A 22,106-nucleotide genomic window follows, 5' to 3' on the forward strand; every position below is an offset into this window, starting at 1 on the left:
CTGCTGGTCTTCCATTTATGGTGACTTGGATTGGATAAAAGCAGGTAAAATATCAGACAAATATTGTAGTAACAATAAAATGAAAGAGGTGTCATTTAAAATTTTACTTAAAGTAATTCCTGTCAAAAACATTCTAGAGAGGTTTAAACTGAATGTTAATTATTGCTGCTCTGATTTAAACACAGTTTCTCACTTTTACGTATTTTGTGTCAAGTAAAACAGGTTGGATGGTCAGGCTGTATGACAGTTATTTATTTTGAAAATAACTCAGTGGACAAAGATGTCTTTTATAAATCCATTTGTTTAGTATTTGTTCTGGTTCTCTTTATTTCTATTTGATATCAACATATATTACAATTCATTAGTCAAATCGAAAAATTTGGAAAAATAAAAGCAAAAAAGAGACAAACAATTTTTGAAAAATATAAGGTTATTGAATAATCTCATTTTGAACATTGAACAGTCTCATTTTGTAATCTGTTGTTCATTTCTTTTCTCTTTCTTTTTTCCTCCTATGTAATAATTATTTTACAAAATGTCTCTTTCTACTATTATTTTGAATAATACTAATGCTACTACTACTACTAATAATAATAATAATAATAATAATAATAATAATAATAATAATAATAATAACTGAATCAGCTGGCATTTTGTCTCCTCTTTTTTTCCCTTAAAATAATCTATACGTTCTTGTCATCTTGGAAACAAAAACAAACAGCAAAAAAAAAAAAAAAAAACACACACACACAATGAAAGTGTTTGATTTCTGTTTGGGAATGTCTGCACTTCTCGGTCCCACCGGTAGGGGTCGGCATTGTTCCGAGGATGTGAACGACCTGACCGGAAAACAGGCAGGCAGAGCGGAGCGGAGGCAGGCAGAGGAAAGATGGCAGCCGCGGCAGTGGCTGAGTTTCAGAGAGCACAGTCTCTTCTTGGAACAGACCGGAATGCCTCTATCGATATCTTACATTCAATAGGTAAATATAACCCTCACAGTACGACAGTAGAAAGAAAATCATTTTTTCGCTCAGACACTGGAGATAAACACCTCTACATCAGATGTGGAGCAGTTGAGTTAGCCATGTTTGCTGTTAGCCAGCTAGCAGCTAAGCTAAGTTAGCTAGCCCAGTGCTGGCCGTCTCTTTTTTCTCCTAGCTTGCACAGTGAGTCAGCAGCAGTGGGCTAGCCGGCTAGCAGGATACCGGCTAGCTTATCAGACAAGCTAACGTTAGCTACCCTGGCTCATTCATTTGACAGCAACTTGGGTGACAGCTGGCTAGTTCACGTTAGCATGCAGCCAGCGTTGTTAGCAGCGTCTTGTCAGATGTCAGGCCGACAAGGAAATTAATGTGAAACCGAGTTGACTCTCTTAACATCATATACTTTGTCACAGCGCCCAGTTTTTGTTTATGTACAATGTGATACTTTATATTGATAATTAAATCGTAGCTATGTGGCTGTCATTATGGTTTATTGTTTAAATTGTCAGGTCCGATATTTCGTTAGCCACTTGGCTGCTCGCCATCCAACCCAAGCTATCCTGATATAACTTGACTTACTGTTAGTCTCTAGAGACATGAGGAAGCAGTGTAATATCAGCATTTTTACTGTTTGTATATCGCAGTGATTCTTGTCAATACAGATCAGATTACATCATTAGCTATATGTGTGTGTGTTGTAGTGAAACGGGACATCCAGGAGAGTGATGAGGAGGCGGTGCGTGTTAAAGAGCAGAGCATCCTGGAGCTGGGTGGGCTGCTGGCCAAGACAGGACAGGCTGCAGGTAACAGAACATGGTGTACATACAAAGCTTATATCATACTGTTTAAATGGATTTTTATTTTTCACACGATGCTACAGTTTCCAAAGCCCAGTCGTGCCACACGAGTAAGAATCCTGACTCAGTGTCCACATTGCTGAGGAACTGTAGTTTGATTATTTCACACAAAAGATTCACAGAATTGTGTGTGGGGTTTTTTTTTCATATGGGAGCACCACTTCACATTTCAGAAAGACTACGTCTGCTGTCACTTTATCTGCCAATTTTTCAAATTGTGAGTGTTCAGCAGCAAGACACTCCAGAGTGCCTGTCAGATGTAAATGTTAACTGTTCACCTCATCTGCCCTCCTTGCTGAATGCATTACCTGAGTATCTACCAATTCCAATACCTTCTTTTTCCTTAAACAGTCATATGTTTGAATGGATGCACTTCACTCAGCCTAGCCATTTAAAAAACATCATGCTCAAATTGTGACATAAATATTCCCACAACATGACTCAGTTATGCAACACTCCTGCTTCCTTTTATTTGAACTTTTTCACATGGAAAACTCTTATCTACATCTTTGATTGGTCAGCATGTTTATAGTGAATGCATGAGATTTATAGCATAGGGCTTGAAGCTAACTTTTTCCACAGCAGCCACATCGACTAGGCTGCCTACAGATGTGTCTGCAGACATTTTTTATTTATCGGCCTAGTGAGCCTAGGCATTGGCCGATGCAGATTATCTCAAAATGCCAGAAAATTGGCAATTTTTTTGCATGTGGCAGATTTCCATTAAGTCATATTCTGCCTCACTAAGCCTTATTAACAAGGAGTTCTGATGTCATTTGCTACTATATGCATTCTGATGAAAAGTTATCAAAAACAAAAGTTGTTTTACACATGCTTTTTGAGCAGGTTCAAGCACTACAGCATACTGTAAGTGTTTGTATTGCTGTATTTGTAGCAAAATGTTTTAAACCATTTGATATAGAAGGAGGTAACATAATTCTGTGGTTTAGACATTGTCTTGTCAGCAACCCTACAATAAGATATCCAAGGCCTTGTAATGAAAAATCAGCCTACCTTAAAAACATTTTGCAAAGAAGGTAGTAGCTGGTAGGAGCTTGAGTGGCCTATGGATAAAATGTTTGTTCCTGCTTCACATTTGGAGCGATGGAAGCACTATGATTCATCAAAACAATAATCTGACTTACTTTCAATAGCATTTTTACATTCACTGATCACTGTGGCATATTGCTCATAAGCTCATGTCCAGCTGTTGTTTTAATATATTTTAATACATTACATTATTTATTTCCTTCCACCCTCTTCTTAGAGCTTGGGGGTCTGCTGAAATATGTACGACCTTTCCTCAACTCCATCTCCAAGGCCAAGGCAGCCCGGCTGGTCCGCTCCTTGCTGGATATGTTCCTAGACATGGAAGCCGCCACAGGTCAGGAGGTGGAGCTCTGTCTAGAGTGCATAGAATGGGCCAAGGCTGAGAAGAGGACCTTCCTCAGACAGGCACTAGAGGTGAGTTTCAATCTAATCTACTGGTCAAAGTGAAATGTTGAAAGAAGCCCTGGGTAGGCGAAATCTCTGGAATACTGCTCCACCTGAGCAGGCGTCTCCAGCAGCTGGACTAGATGTAGTGAACAAACAGATCTCGATTTAACCCAAACATGTAGCCAAAAGTTAATTAGTCAGGGATCTCTCAGTTCATTTTGGATTTCCAAGGGGTGTCAAACCAAGTTGGCCCTGCAATGAACTGGCCAGTTGTCCAGGGTGTACCCCACCTTTCAATGAATGAATGAAAAAATGCAAACCAAAATGCATCTGGACACAACTGGGTAGGCAACAAAATGTGTGACACAGCAAGAAGGGAAAAAGTGTTGCCCTGGTCACAAACTCTCAAATTACAACTAAACACTAAACTGTGTTTCTGAAAAAATTTGAAGGTAGCATCAGTAGAATTTGTCTGAGCTTTTTGTTAACACACTAGAGAGACAGTCGATTGTTGAATCTCATTCTCGGGATGTCAAATACTGATGTTTTGGGTTGGCGAAGCATCCTAAGTGCAGAAAAAAATAAGGATATACAAACAGAGGACAGGGTCTCTGCAGATACCAACATCACTACACAATTCTAGTGGGCCATAAGTGATAATTGAAAGGGATAATGATGATATGAGTCTTTACAGTGTTTTGTAGGAAAATGTTGCATATGCCTTTAAGATGAGAAATAAGCAACACAGTAACAGAAAAGTGATTCATGTTTGATCAACACTGCCCAGTTTGGCAGTTTGGTCTGAATGTTGTGAGCCTGATGCGTTGTGCTCGAATCATGTGACATGATCTTCTGAATCCTCTGTCAGTTATTCTATCAAACCCACCCTTATTAAATAATGGTTGTGATTGGCCCGAAGAGATCTAGGACAGGTGGAAATCTTTCTGAACAGGGGACGGCCAGATATATCTCCCAGAGCAAATGAAACATGCTTGCAGATTTGTCTTGCTCCTAGGCTACCAACCATTTAGATATAAGAAGAAAACGGACTGAACTATCTATGAAGAGCTAGCTCTGCCAAAAATGCATAATATCATCTAGTAATATATGTTTATTTGACTTCTCCTGGTCAATCAGTGGTTGATTGATTTTTATTATGTACAGTTGTTATTGATGGCAGACCCTTAAACAGACAAGTGTTAGACCATGGCTCTAACATGGTTGCTCTTCTCTCCCCAGGCTCGTCTCATCTCACTGTATTTCGACACAAAGTGCTACCAGGAGGCATTACAACTTGGTAAGTGTTGAATCTCCCAGAGTTGTTGTTTATAATGAACTTGGCAATTACAGAATATGTTTAGAGAACAAAAGAAACCTTTTGTATAAAACATAAAATGTTGTAAGCTTGAGATGCTTCATCTCAGAAATGAAGTGTTTCTTATTGAAATTACTAATTGGGGGAATGGGGGAAATTTTTTCAGTAAGCATAGTGAAAACATGTTGACTTCCTTTCCTATTCAGGCTCCCAGTTGCTGCAGGAGCTGAAGAAGATGGATGACAAGGCCTTGCTGGTGGAGGTCCAGCTGCTGGAGAGTAAGACATACCACGCACTCAGTAACCTGCCCAAGGCCCGCGCCGCACTTACATCTGCCAGGACAACCGCCAATGCCATCTACTGCCCCCCTAAACTACAAGCAGCTTTAGACATGCAGTCAGGTACAAACTCTTGACCAAATCACTGCTGTTGAAGTCACTGAACACTGAACACAAACACAAAGTGGCAGGTGAAGAAACCTGAAGTTGCTGTTTTCTGTTGAAGTTAACCTGACATGTGTTAACTTGTATGTGTGTGTCTGGTCATGTTTCCAGGGATCATTCACGCAGCGGAGGAGAAAGACTGGAAGACGGCATACTCCTACTTCTATGAGGCCTTTGAGGGCTACGACTCCATTGACAGCCCCCGAGCCATCACAGCCCTCAAATACATGCTGCTCTGCAAAATCATGCTCAATGCGTAAGTGGTAGACCACTCAGATACACAAGGACCATATCACCTTACACAGACCTGCACAATTTATTCATTTATATCATTTTATTTCTGCAATGATAATATATTGGGTTTTTGAGTTCTAGTTTCTGTCCTGCTGTGTCTAATGCATATTGTTTCTGTTTCAGGCCAGAGGATGTCCAGGCCCTCATCAGTGGCAAGCTGGCTCTGCGGTACGCTGGCAGACAGGTACCACACTTCATTCCTAAGAGTTTTAATTCTAATTTAAACATATGTGACTGTTTGCTAATCCCGTCCTCTGAAAAGCAATTGTTGAATCATAGCTTAGTGATCATAACTATGCCCAGCGGGTGTGTCGAGCTCTGCAGTGCTCTACATGTGCATGGTGCTGTAAAGAGAGAGATTATGCATTGAAAGAGTGTGATGGGTTGTGTCTTTTTAGCTTTTCCAGAACTGAAAGGCCAGGAGCGCATCATTAAAGAACTACATTAGTTTATGAAGTCATATGTTATGTTATGTTTTGTTTTGTTTTTTTAAAAAGGCTCATTCATGATGAGCACATCAGCTGTGATGTATTTGCCTACTCTGGAATCCAGTCTTGGATGCTCTGAAAGTTTGTGCGGCTCTGTACCAAACAAAGATGTTTTCTGAAGTCTGTAGAATATTGATGTGTATGCCAGGACATCTCTGCAGCACCACAATATTTAATTTAAAATAATATTTTGACACACATCTTGCCTTAAACCTCCGCCTCCTGCGAGTTGAAAATTGCATTAGGCCATATTGCAGCTTTGATAAAAATTCAATTAATTGTTCAGCCCTATTTTGAAAGACTTTATACAACATTACACATAACTGGAACCTCTTCCATCATTCAGTCATTGAAATGCTGCAGTGATTCTTAAACATAACCTTAACCTGCTCCTACAAGGGATAGAATGAAGAGCATATTTAAGCATTTAACTTGGCTTTGTATGAAAGTTACTAAATTTTGAATATGCCACTCTTGCCACAGTAAACTGCACAGTGTGCTTTGAGAAAACAAAAGAAATTTTGGTTAAATGTTATTACATGGATGGTCTTTGCAGCTATTGCCTTGTGACCATATTTATGCTGCGTATAGGACAGGATTCTTGATCCACTGTCATAACCTTTTGTTTATTTTTCTATAGACAGACTCACTGAAATGTGTGGCACAAGCCAGCAAGAACCGGTCACTGGCAGACTTTGAAAAGGTTTGTGTCTTGAGTTTGATGCTGTATGTTGACTCTGTAGTTTATTACGTGTTCTTTAACAACATTATGAATGAAACTGAAGTGATTTTCCTTTCTGTTTGTTGGATCCTTTGATGCTTCAGACTGTCTCATCATTTGTGATGAAAATGTCTCGTTCCCATCCTCCCCCAGGCACTAACAGAGTATAAAGCTGAGCTGAGGGATGACCCCATCATCAGCACCCATCTGACCAAGCTGTATGACAACCTGCTGGAGCAGAACCTCATCAGGGTCATCGAGCCTTTCTCCAGGGTCCAGGTAAGATTACGGACAACCAGTCAGTTCAGACAGATGCTGAACCTTATCCTGGATATGTGCCTTTAATAATATCCTTCAAGTGTACTTATTTATTTGTCTGAAATAATAATGTGTTTTGTTCCTCTTTCTCTAACAGATAGCACACATTTCCTCCCTCATCAAACTCCCCAAGGTAAGACTGTACTCTTCTTCCTTGATGTCCTTTTTTAGTCTTTCACTTTCATATGAGTTGTCATTTTTAAGTAATTCTGTAGGTCATCACAGTAAGATGCCTATGATCTGATTGTGTCTGCCTTGCAGGGAGATGTAGAGAGGAAATTATCACAGATGATTCTGGACAAGAAGTTTCACGGTATGTGTTTGCCACACACTACATGAAGAGACTGCTAAATATTAGTGACTCCTTGTTGTAAATATTAGTGTTTTGCAGATGTTTCCTGCAGATGGATCCAGTTTGCACTCACTCTAAACAAATTGGGTATGTTTCATTTTTCACTTTATCATTCTACCCCACCTGTCCCGACAGGTATTTTGGACCAAGGTGAAGGCGTGTTGATTGTCTTTGACGAACCAGTGGTGGACAAGACATACGAGGCGGCCCTGGAGACCATTCAGAACATGAGCAAAGTGGTTGACTCTCTCTACAACAAAGCCAAGAAGCTAACATAAGGTCAGCCCTGATAGAACATAATAGAATAAATGACACAGTGAAGCAACCTAAATTAGGAGAGATAACTTTTGGTCCATTATAACTGCCTTGTGCAGAGATGAAAAGAGAACTTGTACATTGTGCTGGATTACATATATTACATATGGATCAGGATTATGAGACTTATTTGTTCACTGATTCATTTAGTAGTTGTAAAGCTGTTTCCTGCAGGGCATTGGTATCCACAGTCATTTGAACATTGTGTGCCAGTATAATAATTGGTTTCTAATTAAAAATAACAATGTATTCTAGGGATAAGGCTGGTGATGATGGAAGCCAATTTCTGCCAATGTGATGGGGAAAAAAAATCCTGTAAGTCGTTATGAGAAGGTCATGTTTTGAGAAAGTTTCTCAGTATAATAACACACAGGTTCTTTTTTTTCCATCACAATGGCCGAATAGATCTCCATAGGTGATGCTATATAGACCCTTTTAGTGTCGATGTCATGATTAGGTCACGCTGTTAGCTGGAGGCAAAACACTGAGGCAAGCACGAATCACCACAGAGTCGTAGGCCACATAGCCACAAATAAGAGCAAATGCCATCTTTCTGTGTTGTTTGGTGCCAGAATCGAAGTAGTAATGGGTCAGAATTTAAGTTTTATTGCAAACCAGCTACCAGTCAAAAGACCGAAGACCACTATGGTTAAATGCAACAAGCTGAAAGCTGGAAGATATGTGGAAGCACGACAAAATAACAAAGTAAAGTAAAAAAAATTGTGAAAAATGTCCAGACTAACTGTTCAAACTCAGACAAGCTTTAATTGCTTTGTTCACTCAGTAAAACACGCTTAATTTAAACTCCACAAAGAGAAACAAAATAAAACTCACCAAAGAAACCGTGAAAATAGGCTGTTTTTCTCTCTCTCTTCCTCCCATTTCATTGCACAGCCTCTGGCCGGTGGGTGTGTCCACTGCTGCTGAATGAGAGTGTGTTGTGGAGCAGTCTGGTCTGGTGCCATTTGTTAATGTGAACTTTTTCAAGTAACACTTGCGGCTCTGGAGAATTAGTGACCGTGCATATTCAGAGGAACTCATACTTTCTTCATCCATTGTTAAGAAACAAACCAACAAAACCTGCTAGCTAGTGTTAGCTAAGGTGTTTCCAAAATTGTTTTGCCACCAACTAAGCCCTGCCCCCCAAAAGCAGTCTTAGTGTTTACCACTAGAAAATTGATTTTTTTTTAGTGGATGTCGCTAAAAAAATCCATTGTTGAATGTCATTAAATTCTTCTCAACCTGCCTCTGTCTCCCCTCTCAGAGAGAATGAAACCATCGGTCCTCCTGTCCGGAGCGACGCGGGCCAGTCAGACCTCCGTTGATCGATCACTTCAACCCGGGAGGGACGAGGGGAGGAGGACGAGGAGATCACAAACACTTTAACAACCCAGCAAGCAAACAAACCAGCTGACCACGTGAAGACGACCCGACAGAATAACAGACTGACTGGGTGGACGGACTCGCCGCTCCTCCTGGTCCTCCCTCAGCCCTCTGCTCTCCCGCCTTACTGTCTCTTCCTTCCAATCTGACTGGGGTTGATCTGACGCGACGTGCTCCTCCCTATGGACAAATCCAGGCACTGTGCCCCTCTTCTCTTCTCCCACCACTGGTGTCTACTGTATGTAACATTGGACAAGCCTTCCTTTCCCCCTTTTTTCCCTCTGTTTCTCTCTGCACTGGCCATCAGGGAAATCTTGTAATATAACAATAAAAAAATACATATACAGTACTTATACATACATGTATTATATATGAAAAAAAACATGCTCGGTCTGTTCTCAGAGTGTAACCGAGGGTAAACATGGGTTGGTTGGTCTGTGTCTCCCGCGGGATTCTACCTGTTTTGTTGCCAACCAGCCCTGAAACTGAATGTGTGAATTTCTCCCGCGGTTCTGAAGACTCGCCCCACAGTTTCACTAGATCACCTGAAGAATGGTTTTGAAAACAGAGGCCGTCAGAACAACCTCTCCCTTCCCCTCACATCCGTACCCACCACCTCCCCCTCACCCGTTTCACCCTGAGTGGTCTCACTCACTCACAAAGCATTCTGGGATTCGTGGACCATACAGGGAATTTGCTCTCCTGTCCACTCGGGACCATGCCACAAGGAGAGGAGGACATTCATCACAACAGTGGGGTCTCTTGTGCCCCCATTCCTCCCCCCCTGCACTCCTACTTCCTGTTTGTATATAACATTGCCAAGCGCCTCTGTTCATCCAAGGCCTGATGTATTCACACTGTCCCCTTTTTTTATAATGCGTAAGAACAGAATAAACCTCGCCACCGAGAGCTTGGTCAGTCACACGAAGTGCTTTTGATGCTCGACACGTGGCTGGAGAGGGAACTCTTCGTTCTGAGATGTGATGGTTTTGTTGTGCAGAAAAGGGCGGGTTTCGCTGAAGAAAATCAAGCTGTACATTTCTGGGAACTTAATTTTGCAAGGACTCGAGGGTTTACCATATATGACATAGAGAAAGACAAATGCTAATAAAAAAAAAATTTAAACCTGCAACTTGTGTGATTATAGGATCCTGGAAATGAACATGTGTTTAAAGTTTTGTCCTATTTGGCTTAATAGTTTCTCCTTGTTCCTTTTGTGTGCCTGTTATGCAAAGTTACATTTTTCCAGTGAAACTGCGCTTAAATGTATTCAATTAACTGTGTACTCTGTTGTGCACTGAAAACCAGTTATTCCCCACCAGGGGTATTAATGCAGTTGCCACGAGGTCTGTGGAAATATTGTAAAGTAGCTCAACTCTACAATTGTAGCTCATTTGAAAAAAACAACAGCTACCTTTTAATGATGCAAACTTAAAAAAAGCAGTTTGAGCTGAACGATTTACATTACAAGTGAGAGTGCATAAAAAGTACAATAATAAACAATATAAATGTTGCAGCCTTAGATTAAACATAAATGTAGTCCCTGTTAATTGATAACGGATAATAAATTGAACAGTTTGCACAGGGGCATGTTAAAATTGACTTTGGACCAGTAGATGTCTGCCTCCCTTGCCTAACCAGGCAAGTGGAAAAAAAAAAGTTGAACCCTGATTGATGAATGATGGCTAAAACTAATGGATACATTAGGTAGATTAGCTTAAAGTAATGAATGACTGGCTGACATTAATAGATAAATGGTTTAAATAGCTAAAAGTAATGAATAATTGGCTAACATTAATGGATAGCTTGTTTCAAATAGCTAAATGTATTGGATAAATATTCAATAAATAGCTGGATTAATGACAATGGTTAAAGTAGGTAATGAATAAATTGGTTAATAAGCTATAACTAGAGTTGCTTGTAGATAAGTAGTTGTATAAATGCAAACTTGACCAGAATGACCTAAACATTCAAATGCATGACAAATGCAATATTAGTCAATTTTTTTCCACGGCAGACATTTTGATATAGTGGGGTAAACACGGGTGTTAGCAATAATACTAATTAAGAATTCAATTTATTCAGGTCAAACAGATTCTGGGTGCTATTTTGCATATTGGCTCACTAGAGAGGCTCTGCTGTGTTAAATGGAACAGGATCTTAATTAGTATTATTGCTAACACCTGTGTTTACATTATAAATAAATATCGTGAAAAAGGTCTACTAATCCCTTTAACTACTTTTAGCTCTATTTGAATCAGCTCAAAACCATCTTATTTTCCTCTCAAATTCACAATTTGCTTCCAAAAGTAGTTTTTAATCAGTGACTATGATGCACCTGTTGGTTAAATAGGTCACCTGAAATCAGATTTTGTTGCCATTACTGTCAGACCTGTGGTCTCAACAGTGACATCTGGTGGTGAGATTGTGTTACTTGCCTTAATTAAATGTTTGAGTGACTTTCACATCTCACATAAGCTTCCTTTTTATATGTATAAAATTTATTTTTATTGCAGTTATTTGTATTAGTGTTTAAAAGGGAAAGTTTGTCTCTTTCCAAATGGAAATGGAAAATTGTCTAACGTAGTGTATAACACATTTAGTGTAAGTGCAGTCAGATTTTACATGACACTGAAGTAAAGTATTATCTTTTTTTTTTTTACAGATATATACAGATTTAGCCTCATTACAATGAGGTGCTGAATGGTAGCTCTCCTTTAGGAATGTTGTAGACACCTAAAGTTTATTGTAGCTTTATGGTGGCTGTTTCTCTTCCCTGGGGCATGGGAGAAGCCCGGGGCCCAAGTCAACACATGTAAAGCAGGAAAAGCCTTTTTTAAAATAGGCCTTGATTAACTGTAAATAACTCCCAACATGGGTCGACAGCAGCACTTGGCTCTGGATCTGCATTTGAATGGGAGGCAGCGGCGTAAAGCTAATGCGTAAACACTCCTTATCACAACACCATTATGCGCGGTTTGGCTGATAAATCTTCCTCTCCTCCGCTGCCTGAGAATCTTGCACGTTGTTAAGTCTTCAGGATATGTCGAGAAGTAAATGTGAGTTAGTTAGTTAGAGGACTTTTACGGGCTTGCCAACTGTTTATGCGCTCTGGTGCATAAAGGCCCGAGGAGAGGCTTACTGGAGGTTTCTGTGGGGAGAAGAAGGGAGCCAGACAGGCGACAGTCAGCGCTGTCTTGGCCTCAGGGCTGAGGCAGGGAGCGAGCAGGCGAGCCAATGAGAAGGAGACATCCACTCCCCTCTGTCCTGCCCGGCTTGGCTCAGCTCGGCGCGCCCTGTAATTACGAGCTCTAGTTGGGTTGGGCGCCGCCACGGTGGACAGCCCGGCTGCTGCGTCAAGGGAGTTTGGGAACGCCAGCTCCAGACTGTGAGGACTTCTCAATCTGAACACTCCTGCTTCACAGTTTAGAGCAAAAACACCCCCCAAAAAAAGTTCTGAGAATGAACGGGCAATCCTCACCTGTCTTCGAGGAGAAGAAACCTTCCCTCCCCGTGGCTGGCAGCTCCATCTCGGCCACTAAGGATTCCCCGACGCTGCCGGAGTCCTCATCCACAGACATGGGCTTCTACAGCGGCCAGAGTGCGCTCCACGGCTCGCAGGATTTCTACCCGGCGCAGCAGCCCTACTCGGCTCAGCACATGAACCCGTACGCGTACCATCACTACAACCTGAACGGGATGGGTCCCGGCGGTGCGTACCCAGTTGGCAAGGCAGAATACCCATACCCCCACGCGGCAGCGTACAGAGAGCACGGTGCATTCAGCAGGGACGTGCAGTCAACGCTGCAGGACGCTGGTAAGTTTGAAGAGTAATGAAAGAGCCAGAAGTAACTGTTAAGATATTCATTCTGGATCAGTTCAAAACTACTACAAGGATCTTTCATACTTTGTTTTCTCTATTATAACCCCGACATGTAACACCAAAGATAAAATTCTCAAAATAAAAAAAACTCCCCCTGCTTTTTAAACTGACAGAAACTTTATTTAAGGTAACTTTGCCTGGGAAGCGTAAACACAGGCTCGTTTCATCTGATTTCAAGGAAAATCAGACAAGTTGCAGACAGAGACACTGAAGATCTTTACGCGGATGGTCTCCTTAACTTATGTAGGTCATATAGAGGCATCAGTAATACATTCAGATTGTTTCATGACGAGTTCCTTGTAGTAGCTTTAAAAAAAAGGACGTAAATGTAATGTCTCCTCCACACAGCTCTGTGAGACATCCTCTCCACCTTTGTCCAAGAACGAGAAAAGCCACACTGACCACCTGAGGCTGATGTATGGCAAGTGCTCATGTCTAGCCATATAAACCCAGTAATTGCGCGTGAGATTCACGCGCGGGGGAAAAAAATGTAAAGTTATTTTTATTCATGGCTTTTCCACTGTGTCTTAAACTCTTTGTACTTTGTGTTTTATGATATTTTGGAGCATTTAGCTTTTACCTTCAGAGTCTTGAACTTCTAAATCTCCATTATAGCAAGATGATAAGTAAGGAGTAAGAATTACACATAGTAGGGGAGACTTGGGACTTGACCTGTATACCTCAAATATACAAGTGACAGTGTTCTCCTATACATACATATAAACACACACATATAAAAAAAATAGTAGTTTTTCAGAAATAAAAGTAATGTCTGTACCAAAGGTATTTCTTCAACTTATAGCTAAATTAATAACAACTTAATCATGTTAAATTGCATCTCTTGACGTAACATTTATTGACATTTGTATTTTCAGTTGCTGATATTTTTGCTTGTTACTTTTCAAACTGTAAAGATTGGGGAGGTGGTGGGAATTCTGGGCGTCTCAGTAAATCTGGGGTGTTAGATGTAGTTCTTACACCTATTTGCTCCATCTAGTATAATAGTTCAAAAATAGAATCTTAATTTTACTTGACTGGAGGCAGGACTCGGTAATGTATCAATATTATATTGATATTGTGATCTGAGAGTAGATATTGTCGATTTTGGATATCGTTTAATCGTGATATGAGATAAATGTTGTCTTTTCCTGTTTTTAAAGGCTAAATTACAGTGAAATGATTAGGGCCGCAACTAACAACCTTTTTCATTGTCAATTAATCTTAATTATTTTCTCAGTCAATCGATTAGTTGTTTTATCTATAAAATGTAAGAACATGCTGAAAAATATTGATCAGTGTTTCCCAAAGCCCAAAGTAGCGTCTGCAAATATCTTGTTTTGCCTGCAACCCAAAGATATTCAGTTTACTGTCATACAGGAGTAAAAAAAACAGAAAATATTCACATTTAAACAAACGGAATCGGAGAATTTAGATTTTTTATTCTTGAAAAATTACTCAAACCAGTTAATCAGCTGTCAAAATAATTGCTGATAAATTTAATATTTGACTATTAATCAATTAATTGATTAATTGCAGCTTTAGTCATTATGTTGTCTTTGTTTAATCAATATCATTCAGCCCTACATTGTTGCGTAGTTTAATTGACAGTAAATCATTGTATTCTACAAGATCATCATAAGTTTCAAAATTAATGATTTGTCATTTTCGAGAAAATGTATATGTTGAGATTTAGGGTGTATATCGTGGAATAGCGTAAAATATCAATATATTATTAATAATTCATATCGTCCAGCCCCAGCTGGTGGAAGAACTCACACATAAACTCAGTGTGTCCTTTAATGTTAGTGGAGCAGCTTCTGGTTTTACGTGTCAGAGATGTCACAGATTACAGTCAATTTCTATAAATTCAAATGGGATTTTGTGTAAGTATTCATCAACTTTGCCACACAGCGTCACAAGTTTGATGGTCTAAATTTTAGTGACTCAAGACAGAGAGGGTTGTAGGAGAGGGGGAGGTGTCTGTGGGGTGAAAGCAAGCAAGACAAAGATAAAGGTTCAACCTGGAGAATAGCAGGTTCGGAGGAAAAGACCTTTGAGTTTGACGGAGGTAAACTTAGGAAGCTGGCCTGTTTATCATCTCTGACCATCTTTTAGATTTTATTTTGATAAGGAAATAAGGATCAACCTAAAAGCATTTATTTGGATGGACGCCGTGGCCTTGTTCTAGCCACTAACTTTTCAACGTCAGCTATGTCAGGAATCAAAACCTAATTTGTTAACACACACCTGGTTTGTGTGCAATAAACAGGCTAATAAACAGTCTCAGTTTGCAAACTGTACAAGAGGATGTAAAACAAGGTGAAAATATTGCATAAACTTGTAAACTTCCTTCAGGCAGTGTCATTAGATAATAGAATGATGCCATAAAGTCACTATGAACTTAAATTACAAGAATGTAAAAGACAACATTTGGCACAACAAACATCATTTTGGTTCTCTGACTTTAACTTAAATTCCCCTGCAACCAGGCTGTGTTTAAAAAACGTTTTCTTTTGGCTCTTTTTTCATACTTGGACTGTTCCTCTGTGCAAACTACAGAGGAAAAACAAACTCGACAAACTGGTGTACTGTTTTTGACATTCCAGTTGGGAGTTGACTCCTGGAAATGGCCCCAGGGGACTTTGGCCCACAGCCACGCACATCAGGTGTCACGACATGTCAGTCAGCCTTGGCCTTTGAATCATCCAACGGGGACGGTTCCTTATCGTGCAAGGCCCGTGGTCACGCCCAAACTAATAAATAAATAAAGACACAAACAGGTGACAAAATAAATTCATGCATAGGTATAAATTCAAATAACGAATAAAATGATAAATAGATTAAAAAAATACCCAAATTAACTTCAGGGAGTCATATATAAATGGACCACCACCCGCCTCAGAAAATTTGGACATGACACTAAAAAGAAGTTTTTGATTATTAAGAGAAAAAAATAGTTTGGATTTTTCATAATTTATTTATTTTCTTTCTGAAGATGAAAAGCTGTTTCAAAGCCAAGCCCCAAAATGAAATATTTGGATGTGGATTTCTTGATTTTGTTGGGTCCAAAAATAGTAAAATTTAAAAATATTAAGTCTAAAAAAAAGCCCCAAAGCACTTAAATCAACACCCACTAGGTGTACGTTCTTAATTGTCATGTAGTGTAAACAATAAATCAAAAATTATTATATAATTTGTGTAACAACATCTTTATAGTCTCTTTTGAAATAAATATTTTCATTAGTAATCAATACTGGCAAACAATATAAAAAATTTGGACTAATGATCTTTTTAATGAATTATGATCATTTAAAAATAGCTTTAGTTAAATGTGTTTAATAAAAAAAAAATAAACAGAAACATGTAAGTTCATTGCAATTTGTAAATAGGTATAAAATGCATAAATACATTAACTACTATAAAGCTGAATTACATTTACTATACAAATTGGGTATAAAGTTTTGTTTATGTTTTGTTTCCCATCCTAAGATAAATTGTTGCACAAAAGTGTTTGAGTAAGGTTGATTGTGTATCTAAAAGAAGATTTTAAAAAAATTGGATACAAGAATAACAGCACAAACAGAGAGCGATATATACAAGCAGGCCTCAAGGCTACATGAAAAGCACCTATAAATCTCTGTCTCCCTCCCCGGCTGTGGGAGACACTCAGACCAAAATTATAAGTTCAGAGTGCTGGCGGAATTTCTTTGAAATTTCGGGGTTGTAGGCCTAACAGCCGAGGCTATTTTTGTGCTACAACTTCTCTGCACAAACTGCCCTGTAGAGACCTGATACAAGTTCAACAAAAAAGTTTTCTGTTAAAAAAGTCTCATGCAGGGTTTTTTTTTTTATATAAAATCAGAGAAGAAGAAGGTAACAGTACCAAGACGGTTCCACAAGCACAGAAAAAGTTTCCATAGAAATATGACATGGATTTTTACTGTTTCCTCCTGCAGTGAAAGAGGAACCAGACGTGGAGGTTCGGATGGTCAACGGGAAATCAAAGAAGGTGCGCAAGCCGCGGACCATCTACTCCAGCTACCAGCTCGCCGTCCTGCAGAGGAGGTTCCAGTCGGCGCAGTACCTGGCCCTGCCGGAGCGCGCCGAGCTGGCCGCACAGCTTGGCCTCACACAGACACAGGTGAGGCTGCAGGGAACAACATGCAGTGCAGTTCAGCACAGTGAGAGAAATATAATACAGTGCAGAATACATGAAAGAAGGCACGTTTTAAATTTTTCTGCAAAAATCTAAAGGTCCAGTGTGTTTTCATTAGTGTATAAACACCTAAAAACAAGAATTGTGTTTTCATTGCCTACGGAGGGCATGGGTCCCCTAGAACAGTCCAGTCCACCATGTTGCACCGCCATGTTTGTACAGTAGCCCAGAATGGACAAGCCAAACACTGTCTCTAGATATGGACTCTGTTATTTTTCATGACTTTCATGGCCCCTGTAGGTTCTCTGAAATGCTTGGAAGGAGAAGGTGAGACAAGGTTTTTTGTGAGATGTGAGATTAAGTGGGAGTTGCAGTTCATGTTGAAGCATTTGAATCAGTCAAAGTGTCATTTGAAGCTGAAGAACTGAAACGGCTTGAAATATCTTTTGAAGTGTAAGAGCCAAAAGCAACTGAAATCAGTCAAAGTGTAAATGCTGAAAGGATTTTCAAATTTCAGCCCTGATTGTACGTGTAAGCACCGAACATAAACTAAGATTAGAAGAATCAGCGCTCAAAGCAGCTGAACTGTCATTAGAAGTGTGAAATCTGAAAGCAGTTGAACTGTCATGTAAAGATTTAGCGATGAGAGCAGAAAACAGTTGAAGTGTCAGATGAAAGGTGAGGTTTGACAGCAGTTGACATGTCAGCTGACAGAGAAAAAGTGACATTAGTAAGTGTCAGTATGTATAGAGGCTGAAATCAGACCTTTCTGCTGAAGCTGAAAAACCAGACAGTTAAAGTGTATGCAATGTAAATAGTGGAAGTGTCAGTATGTTGACTCACTATACTGAACGTTTTGTGCGATACACATCAAATAAAATTTTACTGAGAACTGAGATTAATGAAAAACTGTATAAGGTGTGAAAAACTAATATATTTAGAAGATGAAGAGGCCAGAATGGCTCTATAAAGCTAGTTATCTTGTGTTGCATCTAAATGTATGCAAGAGCAAATAAAAAACTTTAAATTATACAGCATAACTTCAAAGAACAGTTATGTTTGAATATCACCTTGCCAATCACAGTATATCACCAGGTAGAAACAAACATGATGTGCCTATTATGTTTGGATTCATAATGGCATAATTGTTTTTATGTTTTGTTATTTTCTCATTTCTTTGGGACGGTGTTCCTCAATTTTTTTTCACAAACAGAAGTGGGATTTAAGTTATAATAATTTAGGACTCCTGCGAATATTTTTTTAGAATATACATATTCATATACAACAATACACAATACCATACTACACTACTAAGATAACATTTAAGAAACGGGCTTAAGAATACAATAGAAGAGAATCAGTGCAATACGATACTATAGAAACATAGATCATAGGCAGTTCTCTGAGTTGTTACTGTCATGTCAGTCTGGTTTATGCAGTCATACCCTTTCTGCCCTAATGATTGACTACAATATGAATTATCTTTGCTTGAGTGATAAAAGACAACACTTGTGGCACGGGCTGTTTTATCACAGCTGCTGTAAATCATTGCTGAATATTATGCTTGGGTTACATGCATAAGCTTAGAGAAAACAAAGGCATGAGGATAATCCACCGCAACTTGAAACGTGTGATTGTCATGCCCACATGGTTTCAGTGTTGTTTATACAAATAACAGCATCACCATTACAATAGTTGTCATAGTACAGTTATAAGTATTACATTTTAATTATGTTTCATAATTGTATTACATTTAAAGGAGTTTCAAATAATCAGTGGCATTTCCTCTGCTGACCAAGAATTCTTAGATGTCATGTCTTTTATGGAAGTATTTATTATATATAGTATTTATATAGTACTTTATTATATACAGTATATATATGGTATTAGTATTATTTTATATATACTATGTTAATTAAATCATTAAATATCATTAAAAAATAAAAAATCATAAAATATTATAGATCATATTTTTGCTTTATTTATTTATTTATTTATTTATCTATTTATTTATTTAGTGCATTGTTTTAGCAAGCAAAATGACTATTTACACATCCAGCAGTCATGGAGCAACTGTAAGAGTTGTGTTTGTGGTTTGACTATGTTCACCAGCTAGTTGCTAACTTTGCTTGTTTGCTATTTTGGGGAGTTTACAGAGAAAAAAAACAAAACAATTAATTCGGAGAGGCTAAAAGAAGCTTAAGATGCTAAAAAAAAAAAAGCTCGGGCAGCTTAAAAGTTGTTCTAATCAATTGTCTTATATTAACAGTGGAACGAATGACAATGTAACTTTCAAAACAATCAAATTCACAAAAACTTGTAGCTCATTGTTTTTGTTATGAGCCACAACTTTACTGTCTTGGCTCCAGTCATTGTTTTGCAAGTTACAACTAGTCTCAGATCTTCACATTCAAGTACCAAGTCAAGACTGTCCCTTGTCCTAAACTTTGAGATTCGACTCCTAAACAAGCCATAACGTAACAGTCAGTTTCCAGCCTCACTGATTTACAGAGTTACTTAGCTGTTAAGTGAATGTTAGCTAAGCATTAGTTCTCTAACTATTTTAATATTAGCCTTGACTTATTGTTGTTTCTGCAACTTAAAATGTCAAACAAAGTTGACAGCTGTTGTGTCTGTTGACCAGCACCTCTTAATACAATTTGTTTTTGTTGACCAACAAAAAACAAGACCAAACCAGAGCAGGAAATTGGAAATTCAGCTGATATTGCTTGAAGTTTTTCAGTACTTTCATTTCTGTACTTCACCTCAACATTTGATGCTCTTCATTTCAGGTCAAAATTTGGTTCCAGAACCGTCGCTCCAAGTTTAAGAAGCTCTACAAGAACGGAGAGTTTCCACTCGGGGATATTCCTCTTGAACACAGTCCAGACGCCAGCGATTCCATGGCCTGCAACTCTCCTCCTTCCCCAGCTGTGTGGGAAAACAACAACAGCAACAGTAATAGCAACAACAACAACAACAACAACAACAACGGCAGCAACAACACGAGCAGCAGCAGCAACATGAAGAGTAATGCAATGATGGATCCTACCAGCAGGGGGCAGGGTCCCTATCAGCCACCAGTTGATTCCTCGCCCGCCTGCATGGGAGATTACACACACCAGAACTGGTACCAGCAGCAGGGTGCACATTTAGGTCTGCCACAGTCGGGCCCGACGCACCACACATCATCAGCAGCACCATCAGCCGCACAGAGTATGGGAGCCGTCTACTGACGCTGCACAACAGTTTGACTGGAGCCCTGCGCTTAAACACCTCCGGGGATATTTCTGGATGATTTGCGCTCCTGTGACGAGAAACACCTGACAGTGATCATCAGGCACAAATCATGACTGTAAAACCTGACACACATGTTGTAAAACAGGCTCCCCTACAGTAAATGTGGATTGAAAGCAAGTGCTGGACTCACTTACCCTGTTGTCCTCAGCTCTGAGGTTTATGAACTCATAACACTGAGGTTATGATGGAGATTGGGGTTTTCAGTGCTGACACTATCAGTGCAGAGACCGATAGTGACATTTTAATTTGAAATCACTGAGAAATGATGATATTTTTAATATGACCATATTTATACAAAAAAACTTACATTCATTCAGTCTTTCCCTTGAAATCTTCTCTTGGAAAGGCTCTCTGACACAGCATTTTCACTCTAAAATAAATACTACTGAAATAATTCCAGGCTTTGCAGCAAATTAAAGCCCACCACACCAGCATGAGGAACTTTAAAGGTATACAAGGCTTCAAATTTACAGAAAACAAGACTGTTTTGATGTAGCTGTGGTCAGATCCCATGTTAAAGGTGAACAACACTGAAAGGTTGATAACCTTTTAAAATAAAAATCAATATCAGCCAAACCCAGGCAACAAACTGTGCAGAGACACTGAAATGATCCCTGAGAGGGTTTTTTTTTATTTTGTTTTCCACATCATGGACATCATCATCATCACGGATTAAGCAGATGATTTGCTTCTGTAGCTGCAGCACATTTTACCAGCTCTTCACAAAGTACTGTCTAAACAATGCTTGTGTCCATGTATTTTTTGTCTAAAGGGTTTTATTTCCTATAAAACACACCTGGTGCAGATAAAAGCAGAACTGTGTGTGTGCATTTTGCAGGTGAAAAGATCAAGTCTGTGCTCGTGATGTAAAGGTAAGGTCAGGATTACAAATTTACACACAACGATGGGCCAGAACGTTGTTGTGTGAAGCTCCAGAGCTGTGTGAAGTCTGAAATAACTGCCTTGAGTGATGGTTGGGGCTGTATGAAAGTTTGAAAATGAAAAAAAAAGCTTACCAGACCTCTGTGGCTGCTCATCTCTTCATGCTTCATTAGCCACTGCTAGCGTAACACATCTGAACCTCTGACTGAACTGTGGCAGTCAAGTTGTATTGTGGTTAATGTAGTCGCCAACATGCCTCTGGTTCTGCTGGATCAATTTTAATCCCTTTTTTAAAACTGTTTTCAGTTGTTTTGTTTTTTTTGAACAGTCTGTCATGAAAAATATTGCCAAATTGCATCCACAATACATACTATGGATTACTTTTCTTGGCTATTTCAGGAATTGCTGTGATACTAGGCTGCGATTTCACATGTCAGAGCGGCTCAGACGCGTTCATATCGCACACATTACGTCCCCTTTTAAAATTTCTTCCTCCCACCTGAACCGGTGCAGATGCCTTCTATCAGTGTGAACAGGACAAAGCTTTATTAAGTCAAATTTTTTTCAAGTTGGACCACACGGGTGCCTGGATCCCGAAACTGGTAACTGATGTGCATTTAAAGACTTGTGCGTCATTTGTCAGGGTTGCTATGACAGTATGTCAAAATATTATCATAATGCCGGCATCCACAGCGGCTTTGGTGAGCCAGTTTTGGCAACGAGGACAATGATGCAGTGATTGAAAGAGAGAAAAAGAGCCAACATGTTGGTTTTTATACAGATGATTTTGCCAAAAACTCATATAGGTTACATCCTTTAATATTATGTCATTAGTCACAGAATTGTCACGTATGAGGAGAAGTTGAGAAATGAGTCTTTTAGCCCGTAGTGCTCAAAAATGCTGCATCCTTTGATTCCCATAATGCATCTCACTTGTGTCTTTCATTAGACTCTTCTTCCTTGATGAATGCCCACTTCT

General features: G+C 39.3%; 2 protein-coding genes across 2 annotated transcripts; both read left to right on the forward strand.

Moving 5' to 3' along the window:
* The first annotated feature begins 820 nt into the window (after positions 1–820).
* LOC146309617 (26S proteasome non-ATPase regulatory subunit 11A) lies at positions 821–10,038 on the forward strand. The gene is made up of 13 exons (XM_084744325.1): positions 821–980; positions 1,685–1,786; positions 3,108–3,304; positions 4,517–4,574; positions 4,799–4,993; positions 5,147–5,291; positions 5,453–5,513; positions 6,458–6,520; positions 6,692–6,817; positions 6,954–6,989; positions 7,118–7,169; positions 7,344–7,487; positions 8,788–10,038. The coding sequence occupies exons 1-12, from the start codon at positions 890–892 to the stop codon at positions 7,484–7,486; spliced, it is 1,269 nt and encodes a 422-aa protein (XP_084600451.1). The 5' UTR covers positions 821–889; the 3' UTR covers position 7,487; positions 8,788–10,038.
* A 1,683-nt stretch (positions 10,039–11,721) lies between these two features.
* Positions 11,722–20,362, forward strand: LOC146309618 (homeobox protein Dlx3b-like). The gene is made up of 3 exons (XM_084744876.1): positions 11,722–12,723; positions 16,746–16,930; positions 19,738–20,362. Exons 1-3 carry the CDS (start codon positions 12,369–12,371, stop codon positions 20,179–20,181), a joined length of 984 nt encoding a protein of 327 aa, XP_084601002.1. The 5' UTR covers positions 11,722–12,368; the 3' UTR covers positions 20,182–20,362.
* Positions 20,363–22,106: the final 1,744 nt, after the last annotated feature.

This window comes from Lutjanus erythropterus, chromosome 19, assembly GCF_056507025.1.
Source record: "Lutjanus erythropterus isolate fLutEry1 chromosome 19, fLutEry1.hap2, whole genome shotgun sequence".
In the NCBI taxonomy this organism is placed as follows: domain Eukaryota; kingdom Metazoa; phylum Chordata; class Actinopteri; order Lutjaniformes; family Lutjanidae; genus Lutjanus; species Lutjanus erythropterus.